The sequence below is a fragment of the Drosophila obscura genome, unplaced genomic scaffold (genome assembly GCF_018151105.1).
Source record: "Drosophila obscura isolate BZ-5 IFL unplaced genomic scaffold, ASM1815110v1 contig_1, whole genome shotgun sequence".
NCBI classification, from domain to species: domain Eukaryota; kingdom Metazoa; phylum Arthropoda; class Insecta; order Diptera; family Drosophilidae; genus Drosophila; species Drosophila obscura.
In genome coordinates, this window is record NW_024542679.1 from 10,232,356 (window position 1) to 10,247,802 (window position 15,447).

General features: G+C 50.6%; 2 protein-coding genes across 3 annotated transcripts; both read left to right on the forward strand.

Moving 5' to 3' along the window:
• The first annotated feature begins 356 nt into the window (after positions 1-356).
• LOC111072665 (protein masquerade) lies at positions 357-6,496 on the forward strand. The gene is made up of 9 exons (XM_022364663.2): positions 357-466; positions 2,455-2,629; positions 2,686-2,835; positions 2,892-3,191; positions 3,252-3,407; positions 3,474-4,433; positions 4,496-5,441; positions 5,500-5,777; positions 5,842-6,496. Exons 2-9 carry the CDS (start codon positions 2,488-2,490, stop codon positions 6,162-6,164), a joined length of 3,255 nt encoding a protein of 1,084 aa, XP_022220355.2. The 5' UTR covers positions 357-466; positions 2,455-2,487; the 3' UTR covers positions 6,165-6,496.
• Positions 6,497-7,143: 647 nt separating this feature from the next.
• LOC111072703 (NGFI-A-binding protein homolog) lies at positions 7,144-14,599 on the forward strand. Of its 2 annotated transcripts, none has more exons than XM_041593940.1 (7): positions 7,144-7,559; positions 7,599-7,834; positions 11,862-12,134; positions 12,195-13,150; positions 13,870-13,961; positions 14,024-14,102; positions 14,197-14,599. In XM_041593940.1, exons 1-7 carry the CDS (start codon positions 7,357-7,359, stop codon positions 14,449-14,451), a joined length of 2,094 nt encoding a protein of 697 aa, XP_041449874.1. In that variant the 5' UTR covers positions 7,144-7,356; the 3' UTR covers positions 14,452-14,599. The 2 variants fall into 2 exon arrangements, with proteins under 2 accessions (XP_041449874.1, XP_041449878.1); XM_041593944.1 differs by having other exon boundaries at positions 14,024-14,106; positions 14,197-14,319.
• Positions 14,600-15,447: the final 848 nt, after the last annotated feature.

Sequence of the window (15,447 nt, forward strand, 5' to 3'; positions counted from 1 at the left end):
GAATCCCATGCCATCCTTGTTTATGGGCCGCACACGGACACACAAAAGAAGCAGCCAGGCAGCCAGGTAACGCCAGCCACTCACACTCAAACAGGTGATGGATGGTCAAAAGAGAAGGAGAGAGCACGCAAACAGGTGATGGTCATAAGAGAGTCATAGCCAGGTAGGTAGATTGCCTCTCTTTAAACTTTTGAGCTCTCTCTTTGCCTGTCTTTTCCACACTTTCTCCAGCTGTGGCCGCGGATCGGAATCGGACCCGGGGCCTGGCCTTGGCAGCTGCCTGAGCGCCAAGCTTGGCTTCTTCTGGCTTACCAGCGATGAGAACCTTGATCGCTGGTCAGATCGTTTCTGGCTTTCGCAAGGTGCAGTCGAGTCGTCGCCTCCGCCTCTCTTAACAGCAGCGTCAACTAAGCAAACGGTTGCCGTGGATCGTACGATCCTCCTTCTGTTCTAATTTTAAAACATTGTGAGTGGTGTACGGATATGTGTGTGTGCGTGTTTGAGTGCTTTCAAGTGGACTTTGCATATGGTGCAGCAAGTGCAGGTGGGAGTGTGTCTTGTGCCGGATTCCAAGTGCATTCCAAGGTGACGACGGCATCTATGGACTGTCTCCTGGCTGCCAGCTCACAGTTTGTGTGTGTGCTGCTGCTGCTGCTGCTTACCGTTATGATACGTTCCGAAAGAAAGAAATAATGAGAGAGAGAGATAGAGAGAGAGAGAGAGAGAGAGGCAGCAGAATAAGTCGCTTAACTTGTTCGTAAACCGACGAGCCTTAGGCGAAGAGTGGTTCCTCTTCCTCTTTGACGTGGTCGGTCTTCTACTGCCTCTTCGCCTCCTTCTTCTCCTGCTTCTGCTTCTTCTGCTGCTGCTGCTGCTGCTGCTAGTACTTTGGTGTTTATGTGCCTTTCTTTTGGAACTTTTATGGAAGTGCTAAAAACGAAAGAAACCAACAACAACAAAATCGTTTTGCAAATTGAAAAGCAGCTTCAAAATCAACTACGATAGATGGATGGACAGCGGAAGCGGCGTACAGGTCCACATGTGCATGTGTGTTCGTGTTCGTTTGCGTTTGCGTGCGCCTGCGTGTGTCGTTTACAGTTAAGGTTAACCGTTCTTCCATCGGCATTTCTGTTTGTTTTTGACAAGACATTCTTTCATTCTTCTCTTTCGTGGTGTGAAATTCAAATTCAGCAACTGGAATTTCAAGTGATTTCCAAGAACAAACTCTCCAGAGAGAGAGACAGAGAGAGAGAGACAGAGTATGAATGGGGGAACGAACGATCGGATCGGATCGGATCGGTGTTAACGCCGTCGCGCCTTATGCATCTGACCTAGTTATCGGTTTTGGTGCCGGACTTGGTATTCATGATGGCGTAGGCGTGCTGACTGACAGAATGGGGCAAGAATGAAGGAAGCACAAAGAGGGGAGCTGCCAATGAGAGAGAAACGTCTTGACCCAAAATACGTGTGTGTGTGTGCCTCTGCCTTTGCAGTCTTCTGGGGAGCGGCCAGAATTGGTTTTTGGCTAACCAAAAGACCCCTGTCCAAGTCACTTTCTAGAAAGAATTAGGATTATGGCCTCGCGGCTGTGATTAATATAGTCTTTGCCCAGTGCCTTCCTGAAATTTCCGGTTTTCCCTAGAAAGCTTCGAGAAGATACCCCAACCCGCACGTGAGTCCGGGGTACAATTCCATTGTCCACACAGTTGTCATCCGTTCGGCTGCACTTTCGCTAAGAAAGATCTCTATCTGAAGAGTGGAGTAGGTTTCATTTCGTTTTGTTTATGTACTTGCCGTGCCACTAAGTACTTTCTATTTCATTCATTAAACGGTTCCATTTTGGAAGAATGCCTCGGCTTTTACCATTGTCATCTTTCTGCTGGTAGATACTCGTACAATTATTATTATTTGCATGGAAATGGTCTGTCTACAGTTCGGATCGGGGAGGAGGCGTGCAACCAGTTTGGCTTGACGATTCTTTCTCTGTTTCCATTTCCATTTCTGGTTCTTGGGCAACCCAAATACATATCATATCACATCCATTAAGCCGGAATTGTCTCTGGAACTGAAACTGGAGTGTTGTGGTCCGTTACGAACTCTTGGCATTGCCACTCGGGAATGGTATGGGTGTGGAATGGGTATGGGTATGGATACGTATACGTAATAACTAATTGGGGCACCTGCCGCAGATCATGCTCAGAGTGGAGTGGGAACCGAACCCAGTCCACTCCTAACTCTGAGTAAAAATGTGTGAAAAACGGGTTTAACTTCTTATCGCATTTTGCCACAATTCAGAGATCTTGAGGTGGCAATGCTCTCGCATCTGCCCCAAGCTGTTGCTGCTGCTGCCACTGCATTACGTCACAAGTGAGGGCTCTTGGCAGATGAGTCAGTGGCCCCGACTTTCACTTGAACCAACGCTAATTACTTCACTCTTTTCTCCGATTCTCTCAGACTATTGGCCAAAGCAATGAGCACGTGCTGACCATGGCGCAACATCGTGAAATGAAAGGCTTTTCAAGCCAAACGGGCAGCAGCATCCTCGCCTTGAGTCTCCTCAGCCTGTTGCTGGTGAGTCCATCGGCAGTTCAGGCCCAGGATGAGTCCCTGGCTGGCAGTTTTCTATCAGGTAAGGGGGAGAAACTCGCTATTTCCAAGCAGCTCATCAGCATGATCTTCCCTAAGGTCTGCTCGATACGATAACCAGCACGGCGGATGCCAAGGACTGTCCCGGAGTCTGTGTCCACACGCTGGCCACTCTCATCTGCTACGAGGTGCTCGACAATGTGCCCTGTCCGTCGCCCAGCATGAAATGCTGCATCGAGAATGCACCAGGTGAGGATCACAACGGATTTGAGCCCGGAAAAAGTTCTAATCCTTTCATTTTGAAGGTAAAAATGCCACTGCATTGAGAGGAACCACAACGCCCAAGACAACGACCACACCCAGCACCACAACGACGCAAAGGACAACCACAACAGTGGCCACCACTAGCACTACCAGGCGCAGCACCACCACGGCGACAACTACCACACCGAAGCCCAAGCCCAAGCCACAGCCCAAGCGTCCGGCCAGCAGCACAACCAAAGCCACGGCGGCCACCACAAAGAAGCCCAGCACCACCAAGAAGGCCACAACGACAAAGCCCAAGGACAAGGATGAGGCCACCAAGACCACGGACGATGTGAACAGTAAGATCAGCGGAAGATGCCAAGAAGGCCCTGCTAACGTTTCTTCTTTGTCCTGTTTAGAGGACTGCACGGGCGTTTGTGTGGCTGATCGGATAGCGGAGTATTGCGAGGCCTACCTGACCAGCGATGGACTGTGCAAGGAGGGCACCAAATGCTGCGTCTCCCTGGACGAGTACTCCAACGGGAAGCTGCCCAAGGACATCTACATTCCAGCCAGTAGGTTCAAGATTAACCCAACCATTGAATCCTCCCATTAACCAGAGCTTTGTCCATTCCCTGCAGAACACATGAGCAACCTCAAGCCGAATCAGACGATATCCGAAAAGTCTGCGCCCACAAGGGCAAGCAGCTCCACCAGCACGTCCACCAGCACCACAACTACGACCAAGGCAACAACCACAACTAGCACAACCCCAGAGCCAGCAAGGACCAACGGCAATAGCTCCGCAAAGCCCAGCAAACACAAGAAGCATCCGACCAGAACGACCACTGAAGCAGCCGCCGAGGAGGAGGACGAGGAGGAGGCCGACGATGAGGAGGAGGAAGAGGAGGCGCCGCTGAGCAACAAGCTCAAGTCTGGGCAGGCCAACGACCAGGGGCAGGTGCTCAAGGAGTGCGAGGGCGAGTGTATGAACGGCATCTTTGCCATCTTCTGCGACGACATCGACTCGGAGGCCTTCTGTCCGGGCGAGGGCAGCTGCTGTGTCACTGGTACTGGTGGCTCCGAGGCGCCCACATCCAAGCCGCCGCCACCCACAAAGCCGGCCATCAAGCATGCCCCCAAGCCCGCACCAAAGCCCGCTCGTCCCGCCGCACCACCGCCAGCGTCTTCGAATCCACTGGGAGGAGGAGGAGGCGGCGGCGGTGGAGATTTGCTCTCGCAGATCATCTCCTTTGCCGAGAGCACACTGAGCGCCCCCTCATCGGCTCCACCCCCACCGCCTCCGCAGGCGCCGCCGCAGGTGCCACGCTGTCCGGGCTTCTGTCTGCTGAACATCATGGCGGCCTTCTGCGAGCGTCCCTCCGTGCTCGTCTCCACGGCCACGACCTGTGCCAAGGGCTCCGTGTGCTGCGACAACTCTCGCGCCGGTGCGCCCAAGCCCAAGCTACCGCCTGCCACGCCCTCGCCTACACAGCCGCCCACAGCCCCGCCCTATGTGCTGCACAATACGCCCAGTCCGGATCCACGCGAGGAGTGTCCCGGCTCCTGCATCGTCAGTCTGCTGAGCTTCACGTGCTTCAGTGAGTAAAATTGTCATCCCTTTTGTGGGATCATCCCGATGATAGCCCGTAATCTCCTACAGAAAACGCCGAGATGACCGACCTGTTCCGGTGCAAGCGCTCCGGCCAGATCTGCTGTGCCCCCAAGAGCAAGATCCTCGAGCGGCAGCAGTTCCAGACGCGCAACGACACCGCCTACTACCCTGTGCCGCCGCCGCCCATGGGTCCACCGCAGGCCTATCCGCCACAGCCGGCTGCCATGCCTCCGCCGTACTCGTACATGTCCAACCAGCAGCCGCAGGGTCCGCCGCCGCAAATGCCGCCTCATCACCCGAATCCCTACCAGCAACACCAGCCAGGACCGCCTCCTCCCCCGGGACCGCCCAGCTATGCGGACTATTACGGTCAGTCTGGTCCCGGACTGCAGCCTGTCCTGCCGCCGCAGCCCCAGCCCCCGATGACCACGCCTCCGACCACGACGACAACCACAACGACTCCGCGACCGCATGTCTACTCCAAGTACGTGTGCGGCGTCAAGGGAACCCTCCGCACAGGACGTGCCGGCAGGTCCCCTGCCCTCTCGCTGGTGTCCTACGCCCGCGCCAAGTACGGTGTGCAACGCTCCGCCCGCCAGATGACCTCCGTCGCGGCGTACGCGAGCAACTTCAACAAGTCCAACGAGCGGCTGGTGCTCGGCTCCGCCATCGTGCCCATCCAGATCCACAACGATAAGCTCGGAGACCTCGTGGAGACCGGTGCCAGTCTGCAGAGCAACCAGCTGCGCTCCTACCACAGCCATTCGGCGTCGGATCAGCCGGAGATTGTGTATCCGGACTACTACCAGCAGCGATCGCTGCAGGCGGCAAACTACAGCGGCCGTAGAAGGGCCCGCGTGGTGGGCGGCGAGGATGGAGAGAACGGCGAGTGGTGCTGGCAGGTGGCTCTCATCAATTCCCTGAACCAATATCTCTGTGGAGCGGCACTCATCGGCACCCAGTGGGTGCTGACAGCGGCCCACTGCGTCACCAAGTAAGTGATTGAATGCCAAACCGCCATTGGATTCCCTTTAATCGACTTTTATCCTTAGTATTGTTCGTTCCGGAGATGCCATCTACGTGCGAGTGGGCGACTATGATCTGACCCGCAAGTACGGCAGTCCAGGAGCCCAGACGCTGCGCGTGGCCACCACCTACATCCACCACAATCACAACAGCCAGACCCTGGACAACGACATTGCCCTGCTGAAGCTCCACGGACAGGCAGAACTCCGGGATGGCGTCTGTCTGGTGTGCCTGCCAGCGCGTGGCGTTAGCCATGCGGCGGGCAAGCGATGCACGGTCACCGGCTACGGCTACATGGGTGAAGGTGGGTCTCCTGCTCGCCATCGCATTACCCTGCCACTCTCTGACTTTCTCTCTTTGTTTTCCAGCTGGTCCCATACCCCTGAGGGTACGCGAGGCGGAGATACCCATTGTTAGCGACACGGAGTGCATCCGGAAGGTGAATGCCGTGACGGAGAAGATCTTCATACTGCCCGCCTCCAGTTTCTGTGCTGGCGGCGAGGAGGGACACGATGCCTGCCAGGGCGATGGTGGCGGTCCGCTGGTGTGCCAGGACGATGGCTTCTACGAGCTCGCTGGCCTGGTGTCCTGGGGCTTTGGCTGCGGCCGCCAGGATGTGCCCGGCGTCTATGTGAAGACGTCCTCGTTCATCGGCTGGATCAATCAGATCATCAGCGTGAATAACTTATAGTGAGGAACACCCCAGCTCGGGGAACCCTGCTCTTGTAGCGGTGTCCGGTATTACCGGAACGGCCTACGATAGCCCCGGGGTTCCTGCTCTTCGACTGTTAACCCTAAAGCCCTAAATCCTAGTGTAATCTATTCATACCTAAATCTAATGGATCGATTCGGTTCCGTTCGATTCGATTCGATTCGGTTCTGGTCGGATCCAATAATAATAATAGCTATTACGATTATCGATAGAGAGTAAACGGCAATCTTTAAAAGTATTCCCCTATTTGATAATAAAGAAACCCCCCTATTGTAAACTGTTTTTGTATATACGAGTACAAAATATATAAACACAAAAAATCCTTGGAATTTTCCATTTTTCTTTGCCGTTTTCCTGGGAAACAAAATCGAACAGAAAGGGTTTTCATATTCTACCTTTTTTTTTTTTTGCTCACAAATTTATGCATGTCTTGGATTGAATTTAATTTAAATATTCCACAGTTTTAACGGAAAATATCAGCAAAAAAAAAAAGGATCATCAAGCCACGAAAAGATATCCTCTCTTCTGGAAACACTCAAAGCTGCGATCTATTCCCAGAGGCGGAGCACAAAACACTCACTCAACTTTGGATTTCTACTCAGCTCTCTCTCTCTCGCTCTCTCCTGCTCTTTCCGTGTGTGTGTGCTCACGGGAGAAGCTTCTTTGGCACATCTGGAAATAAAAACTTACCCTCGAAGGAAAGAAAACTGGAAGCGCCAATACCCTTGCACCGCTCCGCTCCGCTCCGCACCGCTCACACTCCCTCTCCTGCGTCTGCTTTGTTTTTATCCCTGCTTGAACCCTTTCGTCTGCTACGTGATTTTGTGCAGCGTCCTCGTCCCGCGCTCCTCCCTGGAAGAAAACGAAAGCAGTGTCGGGTCCGAGTGGTGCTGCTGCTTCGGGAAAAGGGTTCCCGAGCCGTCCACGCGGCAACACGACAACAGAACTTCGTCTGGCCTCGAGCTGAGTGGATCGCAGAGATCGAAAGAATAAATAACCTTGCGAAGCGCGCTCTCGTGTGTTACTGTTGCTCCTACTCTCTCTCTCTCTCTCGCTGTGTCCGAAGTGTCCCCAGCGCTCCTCGGGAGAAATTAGTGTAGTTAAGATAGTAGATTGTAGTTGAATCCCGATCCCTAGCACATCCGTTTTTGTGTTCGTCGTTTGGTTTTGCATGCATTTCATTTTGGTTGTTTGTGTTTGTGCCTGGTTCCTGTGTTCTTCCGCTGCGCCACGTCTCGGAAAGGATAATCACAATCAACACACAACAATGGAGGCCAATGCCAATTCCCCCACCACGCCGACCACAACCGCCACTTCGTCAACGGTAGTGGTGTCCACCCCCTCGCCGGCTGCCAGTACGAGCAGCAAGAGTCAGCACAGTCACAGTCACAGTCAGCCAGCTTCCAGCGGGAGTCTGAGTCAGGCTGCAGCTTCCACCTCCACCTCTGCCACGCCCACCACCCACGTCACGCAGTCACAGCTGCTGACCACCAGCCTGGAGGCCGCCAAGCAGGAGGATCTGTACAACTTGTCACTGGCCAGCGGGCTGTCCGAGGGTCAGCGCTCCCTCTCCGGCGCCCCGTCGGCATCCTCCAGTCCCATTCTGAGTCCACAGGGCAAGATCTTCGGCAGGAATGCGAATGGAACAAGTAAGTTGAAAGGGAGAAGAGATTCCCCAATAATTATATAGGTTGTGTTTTTGTATGCTTAAGGTCTTGATCACACAGAGGAGGGGATCTACGAAATTTTGGGAATCTTGTAGACAGACTTAGATTATTTGAAAGGGTTTTGGGAATCCAACTTAAGAGGTAGCTGCTTCGGGATGAGTTTAGCTCTCTGGAATGTTAGTTAAATGTTCCTTTTCTTTTTTATGAACCAATCGTTGACCTGTTTCATAACTTCATACATTTATTAAATTGACCTGTTTCATAACTTCATACATTTATTAAATTAAATTCTAAAAGGGTTTCTATTAAAATCATTTACCATTTTTATGCAAAAATGAACAGATGTTCTGTTATGCAGACATGCAGATGTCCTTAGTCTTGGTATTTCTGTTGTTTTTTTATAATTTCAATTGCGTTGACTTGTTTCTTGTAGCATTAGGAATAAATCAAAATTAAATACAAATATATATTCCTTAGTAATTCGATAATTGTTTAGAGATGCAGTTCAACCATCCTCGAATGAACTCTTCTTACATGCAGATATCTCTATATATCTATGGTTGCTATAGTAACTTCCCATTCCTTTAGCCTTAGCAAATCCTTCATTAAGTTTCGCCCTGCCACCACAATGCTGCAATTTTCGCGCTCTTTTTCGAGCTTCGCCTCGCATTCCATTGTTCTGTTATGTAACGGAAACTGGGAAGAACCCAGAATAAGCTTGTCCCCTTGCCCTAACGGACCTTGGGCCTGATAAACAATAGAGGACGCCGCAAAAAAAAAGTTACCTTTGCGTTCTGCCATTATTTATTTCCGAGACAATTGTAGAAAGAATCGCGGATTGAGTTCCGGTTTCCACATCCTTGGTGCTGCCGCCTCTCGCTCGGGGTGTCTGTTTAGCATATTTATCTGCTCAAAAGTTCTTTCTTTTCCTGGCATCCAGGTAGAGCAATGGCAGTCCTCATCCAATGAGATCGACTCTAGAGCCAGGTAATGCAGCTTGCCAGTGGCAGCCGTTAGATCAACTTAATGATGATAGGCCCTGCCCTGCCCTGCCTTAGGGGTAACAAACAATAGTTGTATAGAAAAAGAACACAAAAAAAACTCACCCCAAACATTGAGGGTAGCAAAGATCTCTCCCAGACACAGACACAGACTCCTGTCGATCCCCACCCCTATTCCGATCTCCTGATTCAGCCAACGAGACGCGTTCTCTTCTCGCTGGAAAATGCTGATTGCAGAATACGTTTCCCGCCTCTCTCTGGCTCTGTCAAAGATGTCGCCAGGTTATGGTTATGGTTCGCTTTGGTTTGGCCTGGGGTCTGGGCTCTGAGGTCTGAGGAGCTTTGCTTTGGGTCTTGTCTTCCGTCGTCTGGCTGGCCATCATCGGGCCATTGGCACGTACTCGTACCAGCCAAGTTATTGCCACCAATGGAATTTTGATCGACAAGAATTTGGTCGTTTAAAAAGTTGGCTTTTAATTTATCGTTGTATATGAGAAATAGTTTCGGTTACTTGCCCATTGCCAATGCCATCTGAGGAGGGATGGCCCCAGGCGCAGGCGCAGGCACAGGCACAGGTCCCAGGTCTCAGATCCAGCTCCAGGTCGGTCCAACTCCAAGTCAAAAGTCTGCGGCTGCTGGCTGCTGCTGCTTCTGTTTGTCCCGGCGTCTACTTTTTGCCCATAATCGAAGGCGATCGCACGATTGACTGCTCCACGCACACACAAACAAACAAACACACAGTCAGACGCATATTCTGTCTGGCCCATGGTCCCTGGTCCCTGGTCCCTGGTTCCTGGTCCCTATTCCTGGTGCTGCTGGTGCCCACTCCTTCTGGGCAGCTGCTTGGTATGTGGCGTCGAATGTCATTATTGCTTCCAAGTGCCAACTAAAAAGTTACTGCAGTTAATTTTTTGTCCATTTTTACCCATTTGCCGTTCGCATAAAAACAACATATTTAGCCAATGACAAAAGCAACAACAGCAACAGCAAAAGCAAAGAAACAGAAGCAGAAAAAAACAACAACAACAACAAAAAAAAAAAACAGAAACCCGCAAATTAAATAAGTAAAAAATCAGCAACAATCTGAAACTGAAGCAGAGGCAGAGGCAGAGGCAGAACGAGAAGGAGCAGAGCAAAGCAAAGCTCTCTCTGCTGCAGTCAGTGCGTACTGCGCAGAAGCAGCGCTGCTGCCGATCATGCCAGTCTCTCCCTCACTCGCCTGGATCTGACTGTTCTTCCTCTCTCCCACTCTGGCCGCCCCCTTGACAGTGACATTATTTGTGTATTGAAATCACGTCTCATTTATTTATTGCAGCAAATGTATATATGCCGCTCTCCCTTCATCACAAGACTAGCCACCAGACAGACTCCCGACTTACGCAAGTCTGTGTTAAATACCCACACGAGAAAGGATGGGAAGGGGGGCTGCAGAGAATAGAAGTGTGGCCTGCGCTGTCCATTAACCCTTGAGCGGACACCACTGGATGTACCAGTGTCAATTTGTTTAGAGATGAGAGAGCTGCAAGTTAATTATTTTTCATAGTTTAGACTCTAAATCTAAGCTTTAAATTTTAGAGCAATGGCAACTGCAACACTTTCACTCTCAGCTATTCAAAGGCATTTTTAATACTCCAGTTAACCTTGGCTAGCCATTAGACTAGTTATTGATCAGCTTTCAAGTATAAATAGCGAGTTCAGTCTCGAGAGCATTTCCGACAGATGCAATCAAAGCTGAAAAGGCATTTGTATACCTCCCCTCAGTACGCATTCTTCTTGTTCTTCTTTAGAACACCCATAACTTATAACAGCCCCATGGACCCAGTGATGGGTTAATGACAAGAACTGGCTGCAAGTGAGAAGAGCAAAGCGCATCGCATCGCATCTTTGGTGTCTGCCTGTCGTTGGTGGATGCGCTTGTACCTTGGTGGTGCTGCTGACTGCTGACGCCTCTCTCTCTCTCCCTGCTCCCAGAGTCCGCAGAGTCGCAACGAAAAAACAGTAAAAGACGAAGCAGAAGAATCAGCCAGCCAATCGATGTACGATGGTTTTTCTGCTCTGTTATAATTTAGTTGGCAAGCAGCTCGTTTTTCTATTAATTAAAGCTGCTGCTGCTCTTCTGGCTTTTACGGGCACTGGCAGTGGCAGAGGCACTGGCGACTGTCGCCGACTGAAATATTCTCACATAATTATTTACGATTTGACATAATCATCATCTTCAGCGACAGTGTCGTCAGTCTCGTCCATTTTGGACTGTGGTGCCATAACAGTAACTGCTGCTGCTGCTGCTGCCTCAGCGATCCGGGAATCTTGAAATCATTAGGATGCGAGGGCAATAAATCGCTCAAGAAACCAAAGAAAACTTCCATTTTCTGTACATTTCACACGGAATTCAAGGAATTAATTTACTCGCCCCCCTTCCCCTGTGCGCGTATCTGTCTATTTTTTTTTTGCTAAAAATCGAAAGTGATAAAACCGAAAAAATTAAATGAGGAAAGATTAAAATGATCCTGGCAATCCTTGGCGGGGTCTGTGGGCTGCGTGACGCATTTCTAACGAGTTTGCCGACTCTCAACGCATCGCATCGGATCGGATCGGATCTGAATCCTTCGGGACCAAAGGGTTGAATCAGCATATCTCACTCTTCCTCTCTCCCTCACTCTCTTTCTGTTATGCAGATGAGACGAGTTCCCCTACCCCTTCTTGCCACATCCTTTTTCTGTGCTTTTTTTTTTCTTTCGTTCGCTCGATCTCTCTTGTCCTCTTGCGTTGCCTAAAAAAGGGTTAGGTTAGGGTCCAGACGTCCGTCGAGTTTTTTTTAAGGAAAAAAAAGCGAATTTAATTAAACATTTTTTTCTTATAGGCTCAAAACATTGTGAGAACGGCCCCGGCCAGAACTTAATAAATATCATTTTTTTTTTTCTTTGCCTCCTGTTTTTCTGTTTTTTTTTTTTTGGTTGAAACTGTTTTTAAGCCTTTCCCTTTCTGCTCTTCCTTGTGCGTCTTTGCAGTGATCACCACATCGCGGCCGGGCAACGAGGCGGAGGTGCAGCTGTACCGAGTGCTCCAGCGAGCCAGTCTGCTGGCCTACTACGACACGCTCCTGGAGATGGGCGGCGACGATGTGCAGCAGCTGTACGACGCCGGCGAGGAGGAGTTCCTCGAGATCATGGCTTTGGTGGGCATGGCATCCAAGCCGCTGCATGTGCGTCGCCTGCAGAAGGCCCTGCACGAGTGGGCCAACAATCCTGCTCTGTTCCAGGGTGTCCTCATGCCGCAGCTGGGTAAGCGTGATCCCAGCCAGCTCCTGGTCTCGTTGACTGAACGCGTGATGATGCTTCCAGGTCTGTGTGAGACGCCGCCCAAGCCAGCGCTGGTCTTCAATCCGGACACAACGCCTGCCCTGCCACGCCAGAAATTTCCCTCCTTCCATGCGACAGGTTCCTTCCAGCCCTCGGCGGCCCCTGTGCCGACCACGGGTCCGGTTGTAACCGCCGCGACAGCGACAGCGACGGCCACGGCTGCCACGACTGTCCCCCACCTGATATCCCAAATTAGTTGTACCTCGGTGCCCGTCCTGCCCTCCATTGTCCTGCCCTCTACAACACCCCTGACTAGCAATCCCACACCCCAGACACATGCCAATGCCAATCCCAGCAGCATGCCGGGATCCGCGGCCTGTGTCTCGGTTAGCACTGCCCACCAGGTCTCCTCCAGCTCGCCACAGCTGACGCCGGTTCTCACCGAGATGCAGATCCAGCGCATCACCATGTGCGCCGAGAAGATCGGCCGCCAGCTGCCGCAGCGGGAGCCACGCGCCCAGACCACCCGGAAGCGCACCACCCGCGAGCTGGAGCAGGTGATAGCCATGAGCGAGCACGATCCACGGCGCATGGACGAGATCCGTAAGTACTCGGCCATCTACGGCCGCTTCGACTGCAAGCGCCGTCCCGAGAAGCCCCTCACGCTGCACGAGGTGTGCGTCAATGAGGCGGCCGCCCAGCTCTGCCGCAACCCCCAGACCATCTGGCTGCTCACCCGACGCGACGAGCTCTTCCCTCTGGCGCGTCAGATAGTAAAGGATGCTGGATTTGGACATTCGGCGAGCATAGCACGCTACGGGGGACTGCTCACCCAGCTTCCGGGTGCCCAGGGTGCGGGTGGAGCGCGTGGCTCTGGCTCTGGCTCGGGCTGTGTGCCCAGCGATGTTGACTGCGAGTCGAGCGATGCATCGATGCCGCCCAAGCGGCAGCGTCTCTCCTCCACGGAGGCGGCACAGCTGCCCATGGACCTCAACAGGGTAAGGAAGATCAAGTCCGTAGAGCCGTAAGTGCGTAAGTGCGTCGCCTGGTGCAGTGCTTCCGCTTCAGCTTCAGCCAGCAGCTTTCCAGCTTTGGGTGTGGGTGGGGAATAACCAAAACTTTGCTTTGCAGCTTTCGCGATCCGCAGAACACAAATACTAACACTAACACCTTCAATCGAGAGGTTCTTTTAAGAATATCTTGGATACCTTCTTGGGATCGGTTTTAAGCCTGAATCATATCATATATCTTCCCTCCCTATGGGGGAGTCCTATTTGTATATAGAACTTGCAATCTGTAGTATTATTATTCAGTATTATCTTATGCTAGATTGTTGTGTTTTTGCTACTGATATTTCTGCCATTTCTTTTATCTTTGATCCTTACTAAACTCTCACCTTTAACCTTGCTACTAACCCCTTACTCTTAGCTACTATAATCGATGTTTGACTTAGTATAGCCACAAGTTATTTAGTCGGTAGACCTTTGCAATATATGTATATTGATTGTTGTACCTCCTCCTCTCTGTTGAACGTCAATAAATGAATCCTACGAAATCTCCAAGCCAACGATTCACATGTCTATTCTTCCGTTTGCCACAAGAACTCTTTGCTTGCCACACGCTTAGCTTCAAGCTTCAATTTTTAGTCAGACTTTTGTTAGCCACTGCAGAGACTTTAATCCATGATCTCATTGATAACCCACATTCACAAAAAAAGGAAGCTGTGGAGGACTCGCGCTACAATCTCTTTGCCATGTACCAGAAGTTCGCCAAGCCGCCGTTCGACCTCACGGAGATTGCCAAGTTCTCGTGAGTATGAGAGTGAAATCCTTATAGAATGTAACTAGAAGTCATCCATATCCTCTTTCCAGACTGGGCAAGACGGCCGACTTTGAGGACAACGATTCGCGGTTCTCGTTCAGTAACTCGTCCAGCTCCCCGCCAATGCCAGTGAGTATGTGTTGGAGCGCTATGCGTGCAGTCCGCCCTTGGAGGTAGACCCCGAGTAAAGAACAATTTGTCTCTTCCATCCTCCCCACCACAGACGGCCTGCAATGGTCTGGACGGTGAGCGATCGCCCGTGTCGCGGCAGATGGATGCCTCGTCCATGCCCTGCGAATCTGTGGATCTAAGTGGCTCGGTCTCCGCGCCCTCAACTCTGAGCGGTGTCCAGGTCATCTCAGCTGCGGGGGACAACATCATAGCCGTGGCCAATCCCGCCCTCGCCCTCAGTCCCACACTGAACGAAGTTCTGGCCCTGAAAAGGAATGCCGCGGCCGCCGCCTCCCCGGAAGCCTAGCTGAATAGAGATGAGATGCCAATGTAGTGCCAGATTTAGATATATAAATCGTTATAATTCAAGTGCAATTCCATTAGTTTAGATTCGTCGAAGGATGTATTTTAAGTGAATGATTAGTTTGTAATCTCTGTGATCTATACTAAAATATAATTACTAAAATAAATGCATCATTTAGGAATATAAAAAATAAAATAAAACTCTAGTAAAGTTCAAAACGAATAATTTAATATATTAAATTTAATTTAATTTCTTTCTAAACGGAAGAAATACAAGTTGAAAGAGGGATAACCAGGGATCCATTTGCATGATTTTCTGTTGCTTTTTTATATCCTTCAAGTCATAAACTCCTTCATGGAAAACTCTATCACAATTAAACCTAAATCAGAACCTCCTTAAACTCCAATAACACCTAACATATTCTTGAAATAGAGCAGTCAAGTATTGATTTGCGATAAAAGACAATGCCAAACCAAACAATTGCCCTCATTGATCATTGCAAATTGAGAGATCATCGCTATCATCGCTATCGATCACAATTGCAGAACACAATTGATATTGACGGATCGTGTTTACATTTGCGATTGTGGGCAAATCCCTCTTGACACCGCAGAAGGCACAAGACCCATGCGAACCCTTGCGAAAAATCTTGTCGGTTGTCTGGGAATCCGGCTAATGATGATATTAACACCCTTGTGGCAAAAGGTGGGGTGGGGTTTTGGGAAGCGGTTTAGGTATGCAAATTTTGGCAAAAAAAAAAAAGAACAAGAGAAGGAAGGAAACTCCTTGGCATGCAAATTTTGTTGGCATTATTGATGATGATGATGATCAGATCAGATAAGGGATCAGTGCCCCGTGCCCCTGCTGCTTTACTTTCGCTGTTGTGATTGAAACTTAATTTTAAAGAGATGAATGAGAACAGGGGAACAGTTGAACAGGGCCCAGTTTAATGAACTCTCCCCGCTTAAGCACTAAATCATCTGCCAGATGCGATTGGAA